The sequence below is a fragment of the Pholis gunnellus genome (assembly GCF_910591455.1).
Source record: "Pholis gunnellus genome assembly, chromosome: 6".
NCBI classification, from domain to species: domain Eukaryota; kingdom Metazoa; phylum Chordata; class Actinopteri; order Perciformes; family Pholidae; genus Pholis; species Pholis gunnellus.
Window position 1 is genome coordinate 17,821,259 of NC_136532.1, and position 23,182 is coordinate 17,844,440.

The 23,182-nt window shown below is 41.1% G+C and overlaps 1 protein-coding gene across 1 annotated transcript in view; it reads left to right on the top strand.

The window, feature by feature from the left end:
* LOC306697652 (transmembrane protein 132C) overlaps positions 1 to 23,182 on the top strand; it is a gene marked incomplete at both ends in the record, with an annotated part of 120,129 nt that overhangs the window by 58,317 nt on the left and 38,630 nt on the right. Inside the window, one exon of the mRNA XM_079161663.1 lies at positions 6,668 to 6,814. Coding sequence (XP_079017789.1) covers positions 6,668 to 6,814 — 147 coding nt within the window. The remainder of the gene's footprint in view (positions 1 to 6,667; positions 6,815 to 23,182) is intronic.

Here is a 23,182-nt window from a genome sequence, read left to right on the forward strand (position 1 = left end):
ATAAATCTGTGGTCCTTTTAACACTTCATGGTAATTTCTCTTTTCAAAATCTCTACGTCTACAAATGGTGCTCATTTTGTCCTCTTGTGATGTATCTGTTTTCCTTCTGTTGAATGGTCAAGATGAACAGAATGACACATTGATTTAAGTAACTGCAGAGCGCACAGTCATGCTCTGCGCCTGCAAACGCAATCAACCTCTTCTCTAACCTGCCTCACTGTTTTTCTATCTACCTAAACTCACACATATGACATTACCTACAGTATGTTTTTTCTTTTTGATAGGAAAATATAAACTAATTGCGCGTTCCCATTCCCATATTCCCATACTATTAAGTATGCTAAAGAAAAATATTTTGTATATCCCAATACATGGTCATGTCAAATGAAATATGCCAAAAATACCAGGATATCCTACTGCATCCAGTCGCACTTTACAGTATGCAAGCCAGCATGCTTTTCTGGCTATTCAGACCCACAAACCTCTACGCAGTGGATATATAAGAGGGTTAAAAGTGCAATGTAATGACAAAGTAGTATGTTCCATTTAAATGCAAAATGCAACAGTATGTGCTTTGTAAGGGCAGCTGCAGTACATACTAAAAGTGAAACGGAAAAATATGTGATTTAGAACGCAGTCTAAGAGTCCACAGCCATGCCATCGTCTCTGTGAGGCTCTACTTAAACACTATAGCATGCAAATATGTTCACCATGATATTGTTGACAAGTGGATGCTAACCAGGTATAATGTTTACTATATTAACCATCATGGATTAGCACGTTAACATTTGCTAATTAGCATGAAACGGTGAGGCTGATGCGAATGTTACTAGTTTTGCAGGTATTTAGTCACTAACCAAAGTATTGGACAAAATGACAATTTGACCAGATGATGGCCCTAGATGGAAAGTTCAGGTACTACAAAAGTTACAATAATTCATTCTCAGGGAAACATGAATGTCTGCACCAAATCTGAGGGCAATCCATCCAATAGTTAATGACACGTGTCATTCCAAATCACAAATGTCAACCACAGGATGGAGCTCGAGAAAAAGTCACTTATTTACTGACAATCGTCTTCGTCCCCTGCAGGACATCCGGCCACAATGCACTCCCCCCACCATTCCCAATCTTTAGAAAAACAATGAGCCCCACACTGAGACATTGCCATCCTTGCAGCTAACGTTGCTACCTAACTCGCGTACATTAATCAGCAAGCAGGCACTCACCCCAGCTCAATACTGTCTAATCACTAAGAGGGGGGGGTTTGGGTAAAACTATCAATAATACCACACACAGGACCCCCTGCATACACTCTCAGACACACACAAACATCAAATCAGTAAAAAAGCATTAAAGATCCTTTCTTTTTCTTTTTACGACTTTGCAAAAGTTTCCATGTCTTATTGTACATTGCGGAAATAAAATAAAAGTCTGTTTTGATGTGTCGCTTCGGAATTGGAGTGTAGGCGTTTGGCTTGATTTATTTTTTTGTTTGCCACTGTGTATGTGTGTGCGTTGTTTTGTTTCCAGTGTCTGCTCTTGCAGCAGTTATGGTCTGTGAAGCAGCAGACTCGCAGATGAGCACGGTGCTTTACACTGTTCCATTAGCCGTCACCCACAAACCATCACAAAGTGCTGTCCTCCTGCTGTCTCTCTGCCGTTCCCACCACACTGAATCTTCTCTCTTTTCCCCCTGTGCCCCACTGAGCTGTTGCATTCCCTGCACACTGTTTATGTAGGCGGGATGGCACGATAAAACAGGAAATGCTTCCTCGGGGGAAGCTGCTGATTGTGGATGCATATGGTCCTCAGGGGAGTCAGTGGAGAGAAATGGTCAGAAGAGGTCACCAAACCCTGCGATGCATGTGAGCCAGCAGCAGCCCCACACAGCCAGATGGACGCAGGCCACATAAGTAACTGGAGTGCAGCCAGGGTCGCGGCACGCAGACCACTGGTTGGGGACTCCCATTGTCGTCCAGCCGCGACCTTATTGGATTTCTCTGGAAATGTTTATTCCTTTCTCTGCCCCGCTGAGGAGAAGCTCTCACTTATCTCGTCACTATTTATTGAGGGAGCCCCTGAGGAGTCCAAGCATACAATCAGGTGTGAGGGAAGATGGGCAGCAGGGACAGGGCAGAGAGAGAAAAAGAATAAGAAGATAGACTGTACAGTGCAGCATGATTTTCTTCACTTGTTATCCAAGAAAGGGTTGTGATGACATCAAACGGCATAAGAATCGGGATTGGACCGCTCTGTGGCCTCCGATTGCCTCGGCACTACCTGCATTCACTTCTCTTTGTTCAGCTCAGACTCATTACGGTGCCGATGAATACGCGTCAGGACATTTTATGATTTCCTAAAGAAGTTACGTCTTTTTAGTGGGGTTTAGTGTGACTTTAAACTGTCAGCTGTTGCCTTTTTACACTGTTACCCTTCTTCCCTCTGTGGGCTGGTGTCTCTTAAATTCCCCTGTAGTTGTGTAATACTTGGTATTCAGAACATCCAGTCTTGATTGTAGCTCACAGGAGACCTCTTCAGAGAAAGAGGAGAGCCCAGGTGTATTAATATAAAGTGTTCCCTCCTTCATTTTCAAGGGGAGTGTCAGCTTGTTAAACTTTGAGGAGAGTTCTACACAGTTGTTGTCTGGCTTGCCCTCGACTTCACTCTTTATTCGTGTCCTGGAATGCCACCCAACAGAGTGATACAGTTAAGTTGTATAAACTGGAACACAAGACCTAAACATTAAGGAAAACATACAAAAATACAGCTACCTGAATCATTGATCACACACTTTCTACGGTATATAAGACTCTTATAATAGCCACATTGTTGGCTCGAGGTAATATCAATTTAGTTATGGTCTTTCGGTCATTATACCACTATGGTCCAGACTGAAATATCTCAACTATTAGATGGATTACCGTGAACTTTGGTCCAGACATTCATTCATTCACTCAGGATGAATTGTAACAATATTGGTGTTCATCCTACATTTCATCCATCACTAGGTCAAAAACATGATACCTGCTAAACACCACCTTGTGAGCATTGTCATTGTGAACATGTTGCATTGTGAGCATGTCCATGTTAGCATTTAGTTCAAAGTAGCTAAATGCCAAAAAGAAAAAATACTGTTTATACTCTCAAAATCTTATGAGAGATCTTGTACTGTAAGCTTATGAGTAGCAAATTGTACTTTACAAAAGTAGAAGTACTCATTATGTAAAATGGCTCCATTCCAAGTGTTGCATTTATTATATATTCTTCATCACCGCTTGAGCAGCATCTCAAGCCGCCAAAGTCTGTTTTGTCCCGCCACAAATTCATAATGAACCGAAAAATATTTTTGCAATTCCCAAAATTGTTGATAAGAGCACAAAGATCTCGCCTCTTGATTTTGCTGCCAGAGTTCACCAGACTGATGCATTTAACCTTAAAATGTACAAAGTTTTCCCCAAACCCCTCGAGGGTCCCAAGGTTCATCCACCATAGTCTCACAAAATCCTGTGGGAAACACCATGTACACCGTGTCTACTACTGAGTTTTGATAAATATCAGGATTGCTATATTTTTAGGAGCTGGCCTATTCAAAGGCATATGTTCCCTGGTTGAGCTTACAACATGAATCTAGTAGTCACAATTGAATGAATGCTATTTAACCTCCAGGAGACTCCTACGCTGGCTGGTTACAAGGCCAAATTGACCATTGAGTCAATAAAAGACATTTCAAGCATACTCTTAACACCTACTCAGTCAGCTTGGATATGGTCTGTGGAGTAATGACTGGCTACCCTCTGAGACTCGACTGTGTTTAAAACATTCTGAAGCCTCACTGGGAACCACTGATAGACATCCTGATCACTGAAGTGTAAAGAAACCAGATACAAGACCCCGCTGCTCCCGTTGGGACCCGAGGAGGACTGTGCACAAGCTCTTTGTGTAATAGTTGTATGCACTGCCAGTAAGTTCCTCCTCAGCACTTCCTTTCACTCTGGCTTGAACAGAGGATCTTCCATTTAGTGGGACAAAAATACGCCCTTGGACGGACACTGTGAGGTATTTTGTGACGTCCCGTGTAGTTCAGTATTAGCAGTAGCTTAAGATGAAGTGTTGTAGTTCACTTTTTGGTGTAGCCACTTCTCATCCATCTATTCCAGTTGTGGACGTCCAGTTGTGTTTAGGTGATTTCCTGATTTTCCAAAATGTTTGAGTTTAGTACGCCTGTTCTTGTTGCTTTCAGTCAAAGGAGGATGGAAGGGAATATAAATATAGCATTTTAGCAATTTACACTGTGAACATTGGGGATTATTGAGGGGGCAAAAATATAGGATACCTTGTGGTTGCTTTGTATTTTGAGCTATTGATCCTACTGTAGTGGGTTCAGTAGCCTATATTTTATTTGGTATCAAACTATTTTTATTCATTTTATTTCAGTAATTCATGTATTTATAGTGTTTTTCATTATTTCCATTGTTATAACTTGCGTGGATAATCACGGGTCATTGGCAGCGGTCTACCTCCATTTATAAGTGATACAATGGCTTAAACTTAAACGTTTCAGACAGCTGTTTCAATTATTTTCTTTGCCCCACACTGATGCAAAAATACATTTGCCAGTGATTATCTATACTCTATATTACTCCAGTGATGAAATAAAGCCATGTCATAACCACTTTAAGTCAAGTGCTTAAGTAGAAATACAGATTCTCCAGTTCAGGGACAGGGTTGCTTTGACATACAGTGATAAATTAATCTGTGTGTCACAGCAATCCTTTTGTATTTGAGGTCCATGATTTTCTGTTCAGGCATCTGACAAATAACATCCATTATCTTGTTGCATTTGTTTGTTTTTAAGAGAAGATGATATTAATTATATAAATATAACATTATTTTTCGATATCTATTTTTGGTAAATTAAATGTTATATTTATCTGGAATTTAAAAAATAATATTAACAATAAATGATAATTTAGTAAATAGATAAAACAATGAATCATTAGGTGCAGCCCTACTTCTGAGTACACACCTATAAACATGAAATGTTTTAATATCAATGAACCCATAACGCTTTAACTATCACCCTCTGGTCAGGGGCATTAAATCAAAGTAATCGCACCTGTGGGATCACTTCCTGCACACAGATTATGCTTCCCACCCACACATTCAACCTCTTTCTGTTGCCTTCACAGGAACCACCTTCTCTGCTGAGTGATGATGAATGGTTCAAGGGTTGCTTTCATTCATAAAACCCAAATATTTGTTGGTGTTGTCAGGTGGAACACTAACCTTTCAGTTCACCCTCACGTCTTGTAAATGAAGGCAAAGACTGCTCAGGCGTCCTCTCAAAGGACAAAAACATCGTGTAGTGTAACCAGAAGACTAAATATCTTATGTGGCAAAAGCTGTAAATGTGTGTAGGCCTTCATTCATAGACACACAGCAGAGCGGGAAGCAGCTGGCAAAAAAAGAGCTCAAATCATATTAGGAAGACTGCAACGCGCACTTACACACACGCATTCAGATGGTGTTTATCTTAATTCTTATAGCGAGGGGAAGCACACCCTCTGTCATATTATCCATTTTCACTTTGCATACAACCCCCTTCACAACATGACGTTACATCAAAGAAAAGAAGCATGAATGGAGAGAGCAGATATGTTCATTGGTATACAGACAAGCAATCGCAAAGTGCATGGTAAAGTGGAGCAACAAATTCAAGATGAAAGCAAAGTCCTATCTCTGGTCTCATCTGCCAACCTGGTATGGATTGGATGGGGAAAGGGATTGGGCCTTCTCTTTTAATTTGGTCTTCTCTTCAATCCTGGAACTTTGCTGTCACACTTTGACAAAAATCACACTGTTCACATGTTATGGCACATTAGTCTTAATCCATTTTACGTCAACACGTTCACCCAGATCACTCTCGGTGGATACACTTTACAATATGGGTTACATGTATAAGAGATTTTCATTTTGTTTCCTTTCCTCGTGGTGATTTTCCTCCTTTGTAGTCGACTAAGCCAAGGACAGTGATGCTGTAATATTGCCGCAGTCAAAGAAACCGTTTCATAATGTCATTTTCCAGATTGCGAGAGGGTGAATCCATTACTGACGAAGGTAAAGGAGGAAGAGGAGTGGCATAATGGGATGGTCACATCCCACTTACACAGCACCCTCATTTTATGGCAAACAGCACATTCACTACGGACGGCAGATCCCAAAGTATCAGAGCGTTACTTGTTGATTAGCTCATTTTAGCAAACAAATAGTTCTAGCAAAGATGTACAAGAACAACAACAACACATACAGTTTAGAGTGTATTAACTGTGCATTAAAATAGCAGGTGTTTGCTTGATTGACCAGTGGAACACATGAGATAACACACACAGGGCTAAAGTCAGCCAATTGTCCTCTTGGGGGGCAAACGGTGGGATCAAAAAAAGAGAACAGCTGGGACATCTTTTGAAGACCAGACAGTGCAGTGAACCATCTGGATAATGTATTGTTAAAGAGACAAATGGCAGAAAAAAAAAAAAATAATTGTCTGTCTGGACGCAGCTGCCATGCATGGATCAGCTGGATCCAATGGGGATATTGTTGGTAACAGAAGTAGAATCTTTCAGCCTAATATGTTCATAAAAACATCTTTTTTTTCTCTCCACAGAGTGAAGTTGAAAGAAGGATTGACGTTTCTTGGGGCTCGTCCCAGTAATCCCACTCAGTGGATAGTTAGCCAGGATGTGAGGAGCGAAGGCCACCGAGTGGTGACTCTCCACTGCCGCAGGAAGGAGTCCGGCTACGATCAGCAAAGGTGAGCTTATAAATTACACCACTTCAAATGGAATACACCAAAAATACACCAGGAATTGATAAGGTTGTGTGGGGGAAGCACAACATGTTTTTGTGACTATGCAAGTTCAAATTTTGCTTGGTCGCATTCATTCAAGTGCATGATGATCATTACCTTTTAAACTCTTAAGTTTGGGTCTCCACAAACTCCAGAAGAAATGATCAAGCTCTTTAGCTGCTAAATGCTCCACTGTGTCCACCAGCTAGCAACTTTGTCTAACGAGCAAGCTTTGTCTGTAATTTGGTGCTGGGCAGGTAGCGAACAATGAGTTTAGAGGAGCTTATTTTTTTACCAACCGCTGCCTGCTGCAAACAACTTTAATGGGAGCAGTGAGAGTTAATCAAAACAATAAAGTTTAGGATCATAAAGTCACAATAATGAGCTGAAAGATGCAACAAATCTCCACAGAGTTGAAGGGAACTGCATAACTAGTTGATAGTTCTAGGTGGGTTACACGGTAATGTTTTCCATTGTTTTTAGTCGTATAAAGTCTCCTATACAGGCTGCTACCTTTACATTTAGTTGACACAGCAGATTGTAATATATTTTCTTTTACATTTTATGCACAAAAAAAAAAAGAATTGCTTGAATGCATACAGCTGCTACAAATTCTCATCCGCTCACTCTTGTGATACTCGAGTATTGAGCCCTATCACTTAGACCGAGTAGCGATTCAATCTCCTAAAACGCTTGAATTTTTCTTAGAAATTGCTTTTTCGCGGATCCTCTACAGTTTGCAAGAGATACATAGGAACGGATACATACAGAGTGTGTGTATCTAAGTGATGGTCCCTCTGCTGAAATGACACACTTCACTTGACATAAAGGCCATGGGATACGTCTGTTGAGACCACTGTGGGGGTCTCAACAGACCTCTTTTTATTTGCATACTTAATTTCTTCGCTGTCCATTTCCTCAAAGTTGTTTTGGTCATCTGTAGTCACGTACTTAAACTAATCTGGCAGATAGGGGTGATTGCTCAAACTGGGAAAAAGGTTGCTGTGTTAATTAAGTGCTGATTGAAGGCCTTTGTGTGTTTTAATGGTTTTTCCCTCTCGGATCAGGAAGGAGTTTTAATAGATCTAACTTTCTAGTGACAGGTGTAATTTTATGGATTAGAGGCAGATTTGGGTTTGGGTAAAGCTCCACTTATTTTCTCTTTAGCTTTCGTTCCACTTAACAAATTCTAAACCACTCCCTTAAGAAAACGGGACACTTGACATCGCAACTGCAACTTTATAATCAAAGTTGCGCAGGGGTTATTTAAGTGTAGAGCAGCCTGTGAAACATGTAATTTGAATCAGTTGGTGCAGTGATTTGTTTAGACATACTGCTATTAATGGATCTCTACGGGGAATGATTATAGTGTAACTGCAATGCACACAGCACGTTAAACAAAGATATATGTGCCTGCCATTCAACTGCTGCAAGGTTTTCTTTAATAGACTCCTCATACAGTAATTTGTTGTGTGAGACTGCAGAGCCATATTCAGAACAGCAGCTCAGTCGTGTCGTGGCGGTTGCTGATCGTTAGACTCAGATCTCAATGGTTATTTTTTTTTTACATGGGATGAATATTTCCCCTTCTCAGAACATGCAGTTCAACTTTATTAGCAGTCAGTTTCAAACACGAGCTGCCTCAGGAGCTCAAAGTCGCCTACGCACTGAAACTTCTTTCCAGTCAGTCTTTAAACAAGTTTTGACAGCTTTTAAAACACAAAGGTATCAGCTGCCTGAAAATATACAGGGATACAACATTTTATGTCAATATCAATTTTCTTTGTATCTGCCTTAGCCACGGCTTGACATTATAGCTTTCCCATTAGCCTGGGGCCATTAAACTCAGTGTTCAGGCAAGTGGAACGCCTGATGAAAAATAAATGTGATCTCTATTAGGATCGATATTTAGTTAACATATGCAATCAAGAGATCAGCATTAATATTTTCTGGTTGTTGATTCTTGATAATGCTACATTGTGAAGAACAAAACCGTTAAAAATCGGCCAGTTAGCTTCCGGTTGGCAGCACAGTCCTGTTTGGCTAAATAACAGCATAGCAACATTGAGAACAACTAATTTACATTTAGACAATTAGACACAGAGGCCTATTGTATTGTAATTCATTCCCATGCATACTACTCAGTGTAAGCACAGTGTCCGGCTCTTCTGCAGATAGCGGAGGTTACATTATGGTGCGTTCAAGCTACAAACTGTAAAAATAAGGATTGGGTGAAGGTAAATTACACCGTTATCATGATGTGTTCAAATATAATCTTGTAAAATTCAGTTTGAGAAAACTTGCATAAAAACAATATACAATAAATACAGATTGAAAGATTTTTTCACAGTAATATAAAATAGATGTTAAAAGATCACCTGTTTAACGTCCTTAAAGCAGCTTATAATACAGAATCAAAACTGCAAATGTCCACAAAAAAAATGTTTGATCAGAGCAAATATTTAAATTGATTTCCTAATCCTTTGAATTGTGTAATGTTTTGCAAGTAAACACTATACATAACAATAATACATTAAGATACCATTTAGAATAATTGTCCACTTCCTCTATACCTTCTTTAATTAATAATAGGCCTACACTTTCCATTTCAGAAAAGTATGTAGGCTATCGGGAAAATAAAACATCTCAGTTACTTGCACGAATAAGCTTTATGTCAAGCCCTGCTAATCCATCCTCTTTTAAAAAGCTCTAATGTGAAGGATTTAGGGAGATCTATCAGTAGAAAGGGAATACATTTTCATTACCATGTTTTCATTAGTGTATAAATCACCTGAAACAAGAAATGCTGCGTTTTTATTACTTTAGAAATCCATCATATCTACATAGGGAGCGTGTCCTGTTCACGGAGTCAGCTATGTTGCACCGCCATGTTTCTACAGTAGCCCAGAATGGACAAACCAAACACCGGCTTTATAGAGATGCTTTTGCATTTTTACGCTAGCTCGGGGCCACACGCTTGGGAAGGGATGGGTGAGCAGAGGGAGGTTCAGTTGGCTGCAATCTGCAACTTCACCGCTAGATACCACTTAATCCTACACACTGGTCAGGTCAATTTACTTAAAAATAATGGCCAGAATATTGTGTTCAATTGTTAAATGAAAATTCTGTTATCGTTATTACATTTTTATTGCCATACATTAGGATTTTGCCAGACCAAATATGTGAGAGGACTGGCAGAGTCTGTCCAAGTTGAATTCTTGGCCTTTAACAATAACTCTCCCATGGAGGTAACATAGTATGCCGCGGTGTGGCTGTAAGTGGAGCTGCAGCATCATTAACAACACAGTAAAAAGGAGCTTTTCAACAAACTACAGCAGTGAGCAGCAGAACTTGTCAGCTGGCTCGTCCTTGCCTCAGGAGTCGTTCTCCCCCTTTCTGCAGGTGGCATTTCTCTCCCTGCCTGGTCTCACGACCTCTCCCTCTCTCCCACCCACACACACACACACACACACACAGATGTGCTCCGTTACTGTAGAAAGAAAAAAAAATCATGCTTCATTGATTTACTAAGTGAAGGAGCCACAGACAAGAGCGAGCATACTTAGTCTAATCCCTGCAGTTTGGGCCATGTACGATGGACTGCTCCTTAATCCCTAAAGCTGTCAAAGTCACTTCACAGAGAAGACCCAGGACGCCTCGTGATGGCTATACAATACACAATGCTCAAATTTTTCTTTCGTCTTGTCCTCCCCGCTCTCAGTCATTTCAATGGAGCTCTTTTAAAAAGGGGATTAGACATAGCCATCTCGCCTATTGGGCTGTCATTCAGCCAGCTTTCTTCTTTTCTGCTGCTTCCCTGATGATAGGGAGGTGTGTGAATGCAGTAGGTCAAACAAATGTGGACCCTGTTTGCATCTTTTTTTTTTTAACAACAAAAAACAACAAGATGAACATGATTATCAAGAGATTTTTTTTTTATTTACATATTTGAGTGACCACCTCTACTTTGGGGTACTGTTGTGTCGTAGTTACATGTCCTTATCCTTAAAAAAAAAAAAAGATGTAGAGTTAATGATTTCGTAGATTACTAAAAGTCTTCACTTCTTGTCCAGTCGAAAAGGGGCTGAAGAACTCGCACTTTTAAAAAGTATAAATGCGTTTGCTACAATTACTGTATTACTCTTCTGCAGCACAGTCAAAGTCAAGCAATGGTATGAAATCATACGCCCTGACAATTTTCCAGCTTTCTTTTTAGCCTTCTCTGCATTACATAGTCACTCCCGGCCAAAAGCACACACTCATACACACACTTTGACTGAAAATTGGAACTCAAAATGTCAGCCGTGGTACAAATTATTGTTGGCAATGAAAGCGCACCTTGGATTTTGGAATGGACTTAAGTGCCACTGAATAATGCGTATGGGATTGCTAATTGAAGCGTGCGTGCGTGCGTGCCATGATGGGAGCCCAACCCCACTGCAAGCATGAGAGCACAGCGATATGATGGGTCAGGTGTACTCTACGTGTAGGTTCACTCAGTCACTTGAAGCTGCTCACCCTGGCCAGCTGAGCCACTCATTTCTTCCTCATTCACATCTGATGCTCCAACCACGCCTTACTGGCTTTAAAAAAAAAAAGAAATCAAATGGACATTGCCATTTCTTCTTGCTGACACGCAAGCTTCAAATTGACATCTGCTTTACAGCTAAACATAGTATACTTTTTTTTGTCAGTATTCGCCAAACAATATGGATTTTTTGGAAATATTCATCACACAAAACCTTATTTTCAGAGAGGTGTCATATTTCAAATCTGTTTTGCAGCGCTGCAGACATGGGAATCTTCCTATGGTAATGCAAACCGACACACTTTCCCTGACTGGCGGCTTCCAGCCTAATAAAAGCAATACTGAGGTGACAGTTTTTCATCAAGGGGTGCTACAGTGTAAAGACTGAAAATAACAGAGCTGACTTCACCCTAAAGGAAACGCCAAACAGCTGATTCTCAGTTCTTTTAAATTCAATTAAAGAAATCTATTGCGCCTAAATAATTAATTGATAGCCGTCTGGGGTTTTGTCATGAGATGTTTTCGTGAAAAGGCAGATCTGCTCCAGCTCCACTGCATGCAGGGTCACACACACACACACACACACACACACAGTACTTTGAAGCTGCAGTCACGGATTGCCAAGTCAGACTGCATAACAAAAGCTTTTGGGAGAACAAGTTGGTCATAAAGACCTCCAGTAAGAGATGGAATTACCCCTCATCATCAGATACATACTGTCGGATAATGTGCTAATTAATGTGCTTTATTACTGTAACTACCAAGTAATTAACTGACGGATTATTGAAGGCTTTTAAATAAATGCGTTAAAATTAATTGACTGTTCACTAAACCCCGCCCCTGAACAGCGATGGCCAATCTTATCTTAGCACCTGTTACTAGGCACCACAGGCCTGAATAAGGTCGAATAAGGACAATATTCTGTACTGTAAAGTAAGTTTGGTATCTTTTTTTTCCAATCACCATTTCAGAAGTGTAAGGAATTGATAAAGCAAGGTGTTTGTGTAAGCTGCAAATGTTAGCATACCTGGCTAACTAGCTGGTTAACTATTATATTATCGCAAACCTTATATGTGCAACAGTAACAAACGCGTAAGGGCTTACCATCTATTCATTTGTATACTGTTATTTATTCATCTTACAAATAATCAATTGATATGCTGTAAAATAAAGAGGGTGTGGGTTTCCTTACCGGACTTTACATTTTTTGTATGAGTTTGCATGTTTAGAGCTGACAGTCTTGGGTCAAAAGTGTGCATTTACAGTCACATCTATGTGGAGATTACTTTTTAACCTTCCATCATATTTTCATAATTTGAAGGGAACATGGCATCCTTTCTTTGACATGTGAAGATTTTCACCAATGGTGCTGCAGCACAGAAAATAAATTAATACGAGTCCTTATGGAAAGGGACACAATTTCTACGTGTAGTACACATAATACTGGCTGAAATGCACTCTGGTAGATTGAAAAGTTCACTTTGTCACCATTAAAGCGAGGCCATTCAAAACAAAAGCAGTCCTGCTTCCTCAGCATGTCATAAGCCATAAGTAGAGGCCTCAGTAAAAGTGCCATGTCTGGGCCTCGGTAGTTCATTAAGACTGTCTGGGTGCAGATGGATCTCCCTTGTGTGCCACCACTTCATTAATCCCCCACACCACACCCAGCAGCGGGACAGCAGACAGTCCACTCATTATAGCCACTCCACAAGAGAGCCAGTCCAAGTGGGAAGGGGATGGGGGTCGGTGGAGAGGACATATATTTAAATATCTTTTTTTTTATTTTTTCCAAACTTCAAACAGCCTCATTGTGGCCAGTTTCACATTAAATCAAATCTTCATAGAGTTCGGAGTAATTTAATTAAATTCAACATACATTAATTTCACCATAAAGATACATGACTTTTCCTCTAAAGCAGGCTTGTAAATCTCATCAGTGTGAATGGTTCGGAACCCAGAGGGTAAGAAATCATACAGCTATGTAATAACGGGTGAGATTTGGCAGCGACCTTACAATTTATCTCAATTTCAAAGTCTGGAGAACCTTAAAGAACATAATTATTTATAGTTTGTGACAATTACTGCAATGAAACAAAGGACCCTGGATGGCTTTTTTCAGCCCTCAAGGCCCCTGCATTTTATTTTTTAAACATATCAATACAAGGATGTATCATTCCTTCTCTGATATATTTGAATTTGTGCCTATGAGCTTTACTCCAGAGATGAGGAAAAGTTACAGGAAGAATGACAAAGTATAAGACAATTCTTTTCACAATTAACACAGTACATGATTAGTCATCAAAACTTGAATAACTCGATACTAAAAATGATATGCATCAAGACTTTGTTTAAACTCGATTAATTAATGGAATAGTCAGTAGAATACTCGATTACTAAAACAATTGAAAGCTGCATCCCTTTTTTTAAAACCTTGATTTGAAAATTGTTGCTTAATCTCCTTGATTTTTTAAAAAGGTGCAGCGGTCCTGATAATGAGCCACATGCCGTAGGCTTTAATGCTGTATAATGCTGCATAAATCAAGGCTGAAATAAAATGGCTCAATTACATTAGGGCCAAACAGGAATGTTAACTTGACAGTCTTAATGCTAACACCTTTGATAATGAATCAGCCCTATTCCCCCTGGGCTCCATTTACCGTATCCACTCTCATTGGAGCTTCATTGGCAGTATTTACCAACACACAGCTGTCTACACTCCTCTACTTCCTTAGTCATCGCCTGGTGATAGAAATGATGCGCGATCAATGCTCGTCTGTGACAGCCCAGACGTGACACCGCGTTTTACCAACGCTAGTTTTTATATATATTTTTTTTAATCAAGATGGAGTCACTGGGGGTGTCATTAGGTGCCGTATTGTAAGGTTTGATGAGAAAGAAACATTCAGATATGCGTACTAGAATAGGTAGTTTACTATATCAGGACCGGAGTAGAGATGTGGCATCGTGTTTCTCCCCGGGACAGCCGGCTGAATACAGTCGGCCCAGATTATATCTGACTGTTCAAGCTGCTCCTCTGTGCCACTGCCAAGGAAACAATATGGGGAAATAATGTCCCCAGTGTGCCTCATTGCACTTTTCCCCCAGTTCACATAAAAGACAGTAATACTGTAACACTCAATGGGGACGATCTGATCTCTTTACATCTCCAAGTGACTATGTAGTTGCTACGGTAACCATTGTCAAAGGCTTCACACGGTGACCTAAATAGTTTTCCAGTGATATAAGGAGCAGTTTGATTACGTAGTAGCTCAGATTGACTCAAATCAGGCCATGGTGGATGCTGTCCATTAGAATTTGTTTGTGGAAGTCACCATGTACTGTGGCGGATAATGTAAGCGCAGTGGAGACACGGATTGAGGTTTGCATGTGTCCCAGAGAGTTTCTGTGTTTCAGATTTATAAAGGTTTATGAGTGAATATCCAGCGCTCTTAAGAGCTTAACCCCACAGAGGATTAGATTGAGGCCACCAGTGTTTGGAGTGTTGCATTACCAGTGGTTATCTTTTTGTGTTAGAGTGGTTACCTACAGTAAACAGTGGGGGAAATTACATTATAAAACGTATTGATTAATAACATAATAGCAGTGCATCATTGTAATTTGGGAGAAAAGCATTTAGCTAAGCCAGGAAGAAGGTAATTGCTCGATAGCATTATTAGTAAATGATCTAGCCAACTACACAATTGGATCGAACAGACAGACTCCTCCCTGCATTTACATCCTCCCTCTGCAGTATCGGCAGCTTTTTGTTTTGAAATCCTTTAGTGTGAAACAAAGGCCACAAATAAGCATAATTCCTCCCATACATAAATGTATGAAAGTATCCTCTGAAGAAATGTCCTTGTGTTTTCTGAGCAGACAGAAACCGTTTAGACCTGTGGTTAGATCAAAATTGTTGCTATGCTCGCTGCAGGCAGCACTCTGCCAGGGAGGCAAAGTGGGTTGGGATGTAAACATGCAATTGTCTACAGGAATTCTGACAAACATCCAGGATGTTTCTCTTCTAATTACGTCTTAAGAGTGTCTATTGAACAAACACTCCGTTTAGATTGCATCGCAGGTTTCCATCATTCAGCACTCTCCTGATGAGCAACCACGGAGCAGTGAGAATAAGCTCCACTTATCTTTACCATTGCTGGTCACATTTCTCCCAAAAGCTCCTTCCCCACAGATTTATCTAACTGAATAGGCAAAAGAAACCTCGGCCTGCAATTGCCTCCAATTAACCTCAGTTTAGCTTGGCCTTCAAGATGATTGGCTTTTACATAGAAGCCTATTCCACTTAAAGAAATGCCTGGTCTGGCACCAAAGCTGTCTCATTTCTCTAACCTGCACAGGAGAAATATTTAAATAAGCCTATTAAAAAAGGCCCTGGGCAGTTGAGAAAGGCATAGAAGCAGTATTAGCAGAAGAGAAAAAATACAAGGGGGCCAAAAGGAACAGATGGTGACGATCTCAGCACATGGAACACAAATGGGCAGCTCTGCTTTCAATCAGAAGCAGATTCAATCAACGAGACGACAAACAAGGAAGGCACAAGTCCCATCCCCTCGTCTACTCTACAGCACTTGAGCGTGGCATCATTGACAAGCAATCCTTTGCCGTCCTCTGTTATCATTCCCAGCCTAACAGGTTGAAAGCAGAACTACGTCCAGCTGAAAACGTGCAAAGGAAAAGCACCGGGTGCCACCATAGGCTCTCCCTCCTCTTGCTCGTTTAGCAGGACCTTACCAGCCCTGACATGTAATCAGGCCGTGCGTACACCTCAGTGGGCCACAGGGACATCAGAAGCTGCACCCTCAGCGCATCAACACAGCAGGACCAACGGACACGCTCACGCCTCCAGATGAGATGCCACGCTTGGTACATGTCACCTCTTCCACCTTGAACATGCACACACAAAACACTCGGCACGGAGACATGGCTGTGTGTGTAACACGGACAGATTCGTGCAAGGGTGATTCGAGTTTCAGCCTCAGGTGATAGTGAAGCATCAGAAGCCGTCTTTGGCTTGTGGAGGTCACGCTGGAAGGACGTCCACAGAGGCTCCCCGGTTAAGCGATGACTTCACTGCCTTCACCGTCATTTGTGCCAAGACTACATTCATGATTAACCACCAGACCTTAATAGATATCTGTATGTTTTTCATAGCTGATGTGTCCGTCAGCGACGGCAAAGCCACACAAGCTTCTTAGTTATGTCGCACAAGCGGCTCGCGCTGATACAGTCAGACGTTTCAGACACTTGTCATTAGTCTATCATAGTTTGATCTAACTTGACTCTTTACAGCCTCCAGATCAGTCCTCCATCTCCCACTGGCTGCAAGTCTGCAGGCAGCATTGAAGGACTGTGCTGAATATGTAAATGGGGGCCATTAAAGCTCTCTGTCTTTAATTAGTCTTTAGATTTCATGACTGAGTGCTTCCAATTATGGATCAATGTCTGATTTCTGCACACGGACCTCTGGGTGTGTGGAGCCAGTGTTTCCGTTACAAAATGCTTTATAATTTCTCTGCCAAGACGGCCGTTCACATCACACTCCCTAACTGCTGATCAATGAGAAATGCTGCTGCTGTAAGCCTACTGATATGCCAACCCGTAGGATTTTTTTTATATGGACCTGATCAGATTTCAACAAAAATGCAGTTTGATTTATGGAATGGCTTGTCTGGATTTGTACTATTGATGTGTGTGTATAGTGGATGCGGTGTGTCGGGAAATATACAGCTGATGTGTGTGTGTGTGTGTGTGTGTGTGTGTGTGTAATTGCTCTGGTAGTAATTTAGCACTGAGCTCATTAAATGGGGCATAAGAGGGGGCTAAATTCTTCTTGGGGCCTAAATGCACTCCTGACTGGCAGTTGGGCATATACTGGGAGGAGGTGCTGATATAGCGCTTTGTGACTCTAAAATGCTAATAATGCATTATTAAAATGGCCATTAGGGTCTGTGGGTTCAGTTCCTAGAGCCCTTGATAGCTGCTTAGGGGTTTTAGGAATCCAAAACATTAACTAATCTTACTGTTAATTGGCTTGAGACAATGTGTTCACGTGCAGTGCTAATGCTCATGTACAAAGGGATTTCAAAAGCATTTACTGATGAGGACAGCTTTCAAATTGATTGGGCATCCCGAGAGCAAGCAACTTCAGAATCTGGAGCTTGCAAGGTTAAATGAATTTTCTCCCAATCTACGGACTGTTGCATCAATTGATGTTGGTGTCCATACTTTTACAATATCATTTTTAATTCAAGATCAATCAAGTAAGTAATCAAAGAATCTGTGATATAATTACTGCATTTTCACAGTAAATGAGCAGCCGAATCATTACATTGTTCAAAGTGGATGCAAATTGACCACTTGTGATTTGCCTTTCGACAGGCTGCTAATGCACTGAACTTGTATTGTTTGACAGCTAGAACACACACAATTTGCATAATCAGTGATAAATGAGCAGTGAAATGAAAGAATTCTTGGAAAGAGAATATATTTGAAACTCTCAGCACATTTGGAAGCCAATCTTCCAAGCAGGTGCACTTGAAAAACAATATACGCTCGATGATTTTTAATGTCAAAGTATAGCCAGTGTGTGGGTGTCACGTAGATTTATTGTGAGTCTCTGAATTAAAATTCATCTCATAAGGACTCCTTGAGAAGGTTGGAGTTGTGCAAGGCTGACTCTCCATCACAGCCTCTTACCTTTCTGATCCATGGCACTGCATTAAGAGTAAGAAACAAGGCAATCGTGCCCACACAGCCTCCGCATCGCTTCCTCACTAACACTGTAATTATCACAAACAAAGCAGCTCCATTTACACATAGAAACAGCAGGAGTGTGACTTGTAAATTTGTGTACATGTGAGCATATGCTTGTTAAAGTGTACATGTGCATAATTAGTGTACATGCATTAGTTAACATGTGCGTTGTCGGTTTGCCAACTTGCATTTATTGTATGACCTTTACTAAAAAGCTCTCTGCAGTACTTATGTGACGTTTAAATCTTTGCACTACTTTTTCATAAGATGCTAGCACTGATCTCACTCTGCCTTTACAGCAAATTTGGCATCTGGCTGTGCGGTCCCCATTTACCAGCGACCTGCTTGCAGAACACATGCTGTAATATTGAGCTGATCCTTTCCAACTCTTTCACCCTTTTTTTCTGTCTCACAAAGTCGGAGCTTAACTTTACACGTCCTACAAGCAGGGGGGGGGGGGGGTAAAGCATAGGTTGCAATAGAGTACCATTGATCTGATGGTCCGGTCGCTTCTCGTCAATGACTCCTGTGTGTCCTCCAGGTTCTGTTGCCATGCCAACGATGGCAGAGCTGAAAGGGCCCCAGGTTTTGTGGGTCTTTAAGGACTTTTTCCGAGGAGGACAGGCGCTGCCAGTGTCACAGCAGGTGCAAGGGCAGGCCCGGACGGTCACATGATGTCACCCGCAGATCAACCAGGTGGAGGGGTGACGGGGGAGCGAGAGTTTATCTGCACTTAACATTTGCATCACTGCCCCAGGGCTCAGTGTCTGCTGCCCCCTAGTGTGTGTGTGTGAGTGTGTGTGTGGCTGAGTTATCAGCAGCTTTGCTGGCCGTTCCCTGTGGTTAATGCCGGTTATCCAGCCTTGAGACGAGTGCTTTGATGTGAAGAAAATTGAATGTAACTGTCGGTAGACATGTAGCAATTTATTATATTGCAATTTGCTACTTATATAGCTTTGCTATGAATGAGACAGATATAGAGTGCAACTGACTGGGAAGTGATGTCTGATGCACAGAGGTCTGAGGTCACCGGTGATGATAACTACAGTCATTAGGGATCTATTACACCATGGAGCCTACTTCAGCTGATGGACTCTAATGATGTTGCACTGCAGAAAAGCATTTAGTTTTGATTAGACAATTGTTGGCATGGTGCATTTCATTAGCTCCAAGATGAGATTTTGTTGTCTGGGAACTGATATACCACTGTTTGAGCCCGAGCTAATAGACCGCGCCCTGTATCCCTCAAGGCAGTCTGGAGCAAGTTAAGAAACAAATGTAATAATGGAATATTCCCCTCTTGACACTCTTCTACCTTTTGCATCGAGCATCCTTCCCGTTTATCCCCCCTAGAACAAATTGACTTTTAACTACCCTCACTGTCTCGAGATATAGCGTCTCTACTTTCTTGCTGCAGCCTATTATGGCACCGTTAAAATGTACGTGTAAAATACAGTCTTTGAGTTTCTGTGTAGAAACTGACCAATCTGCCAACTAAACATTGTTATGAAGTGACAGTAAATTATTTGAGCAATGACAGAAGCTCTGCTGTGTCCAATTCAAGGCCACATTTGGCAGTTATTTAGAAAGAGAATTCTGCCTTTTCCCCCCATGTACATTTAATCATGTGTGTGACAATTTGCATGACTTCGGAGAGAGCGCGAGCAGAGAGTACGGTGGGGCTGATGAATGCTGCAGAACACTGTTAAGCTAATCGGAAATTTGATCCCCTTATTGAGTTTGATGCTCACAAGCCAGAAGCATTCGGTTTGAGCCCATGGTTCATTATAGTTGTATGATTAATAGTACTCAGCCCTTTTCTCTGTGTGCTCGTTAGAAAGGGGAAAAGAATAAATGATTAAATTAAAGGGAATCTGACGCCTATTAAAAGTGGGTTTTAATTCAAGCACTGTAGGTTATTTGAAATGTAACAGTGCAATCTTTTTTATGAGCTACTGGAGAATAAGATAAATGGAAATTAAATTTCCCAGAATGTAAATCTTGCCTATTGGAAAGAACAAAGCAGTACAGTGTAGAACATCTTTTGAACGTATAAGGCTAAGTATATTACAGTTATTTTGTCTTTTTTTTTTACAGCAGAAACTGTATGTTTCCAAGACAAATTTCCTTCGGGACAATAAAGTCTATCTTATCTTATCTTAAGTGTCTTAATGTATTGAAGCATTATTTTTAGAGAACGTTATGTCTTAATTGGATAGCTAAGTGGAGCGATGCCAGGAAATGAGTGGAGAGTGTAGGGGATCACAAAATGCGAAATAAAGTGTAGAGGTATTATCAGCAAAATATACTCAAAGTGGGAAAACATGGCCCATGTGACGGTTAATCTGAAAAGTTGCTAGTAACTAAGCATTTAGTTGAGTGGCAGTATAAAGAAGCAGTACATTAAAGTAAATGTTACTTATATTCCAAAGTGCTTAACTTGTAAGCCAGAAGGTACAGTTTTATGTCGAAGTCTACTCCCTCGTCAAAGTGTTTCCTTCTAAAATAATAGCGTCCCCTCAGTATTCAGGGTTAGGGATAAGGGTTGGTTCAGGTAGGAGGAAACCATAAACTTTATAAAATACGGGTGCAGTCACCTTGACGTAACCCATAGGTTTCTGAAGAGGCATTTTGAAGCTCAAAGTGGGTGGCTCTAGCTGCCACCGTCTTGGCAGTGACAACACAACCATCTAAACATGGGGAAAGAGGTGGATCTTCAGTGAAGCTGATGCGGGCCCTGATGACACAGCAGAGGAGACAGCGAGTGACCTGGTAAAGCACCCACCTGTCACTCAAAGCAGCCACGTCCTTAATTATGCATAAAAGCCTGAATACAATTTATACGGGTGAGTTGTATAAAAATAAAAATAACCCCCCCTAGAATTGGTAATTAGCTAAAGACCATACCCGTTTTTTGGACCAGGCTATAAAAATGTTCATTTCTGCTTCAAAGTTAAAAAGCTTTTTAACACGGAGTTCGATGGGGATTCGATTCAGCCTCAGGTGGCCATTTGAGAAACGGAAGTTTTTGCAAATTCCCAGGTAAACGCATATTGACGGGGAAACAGTATCTCTCCTTACATAACACTTGGATCTTTGGAAAAAAGTACTGTGCATAAAGCACCGTTAACTCTTTAATTAACTTGTTACATCTACTTTTATTTGGGCAGCTGCCCCTCTTGAGATAATATGGTCCTCCAGGTTCTTAGGCAAACTTAGGAAAGATTGCCTCTGGTTAAATGTTTTGTAGAAGTGCATATGAGTGGAGGGTTGATGAGGTCCCGGAACAGTGCACGGAACACTGTGCTGCAAATATGCAATGTACTCAAATGCCCACTTACTAAGCTGTGGGGCTTACAAGCCTCAATTTCAAATAATGTTATAGCAATAATTAAAAATGTATTTTCTACTCTGCTCAGTCGTCGTCTCTGTAATTGTCTCAGTACGAGTCCAAAAGTCAAATTGTATAGAAAATATATGGATGTAATCATTTCCAAAATTAACAACATGTTTTTACCTAACAAAATGTTGTGCTTCAATACACATGTGTTGGTGTTTAGCCTTTCATAAACAACATTTTCACTGCGGTCATGCATGCACACAAAACCCCACAGACATTCAAAGCTTACTTCAAAAACCACAATAGAAACTTCAATTATACTAAATTAAATTTGGTACAGCCCTACTGGGGCTTACAGGCCTCCATTTCAAATAATCTGCATGATATAAATGTTATGGCAACGATATAAAATGATTCACTTCTCTAGTTTGCGAATGCCCACATCACCACATGCGGAATTGTGGTACTTTACAGCAATTGTAAGTCAGAAATGAATTTCGCAACAGGTCTTCCATATAAGACAAAAATACTTATGCTCACAGTACAGAATCACACAAAGCTTTCTTCAATATAAATAGACAGATGTATGCTTACCTTATCTAGTTGTCCAAAACACCCCACACTGCAGCAATGTCGCCCTAGCCGCTCCGACATTGTCTTGTGTGCAGGAATGATGGTACTTTCTATTTTTGAAGCTCGAGTGACAGTTTGGATAATTCTTGCAAAGTGTTGCTGGGTAGCTCTTCCACACTGCTTCTACTGTTCTAAAGTAGATCCCTACCGCACAATGTATAATATCAGACCTGTTTAGCTGGACACCCAAACGCTTGGCCGACTATCTCAACTTCATTCGTCTTTTTATTACATATGGCATAAATTGCATATAGTCTATCAGTTTGTTTAAATGGTTGATAGTGCCCATCCTACAGCAAAGTCTCTTGCAGAGCAGCAGAAACAGCAGGTAGAATGATTCCAAGTCAGGAACAAAAGGCTGGTGAGTCGGGTAGATCAGGGACAGGAAGGGTCGACAACAGGAACTCAGTCCGGGGTAAAGTGCTGGAAAGTCTGGCATTGAATAGCAAAGAACAATCTGGCAATGAGTGTTGGAGAGGCAGGAGTCAGTGGCTTGATTAGTGATCAGAGGCAGGTGAGTGAACAGGTGAAGGGAGTTAGACTGATGAGGAAGGAGTGGCTGACAGGTAGAGTGAGGAGGGTGTGGAGCTGAACTGTGACAATAAAATGACAGAAGCGTCATCACACGATACTCCAATTAGGATTTTAGAGACACAATCATTGTTAAATCTACTCACTCCAGAGCAGACAAACGTTGTACCTGGCTAGCTGCAACTGTTGTTACGTTAGCCTCCTGTTGCTCCTATCGGTGAACCTGGTTAGCCTCTGCGACGGTAGCCTCCCGCTAATCCTGTCAATGAACCTGGTTCACATTAGCTGCTGCAAACGTTTTGCGGGCTGTTAGCATTAACACTGCATTACCTCGTGCATCGTCGTCGCCAGTCTTTTAGAAGCATAGTGCGACTCATCCTTTCTTTAAAAAAGAGTTTACATTCAACTGTCTTTGTGACATTTGTATGGCAGTTGCACACTTCTGATCCTCTGTGTTCATGACTGCATCAGAAGGTTTTGGCGCTTTTCGCCGTGCCTCAAGTGATGCCTCTTGGGATGAATCCTTTCA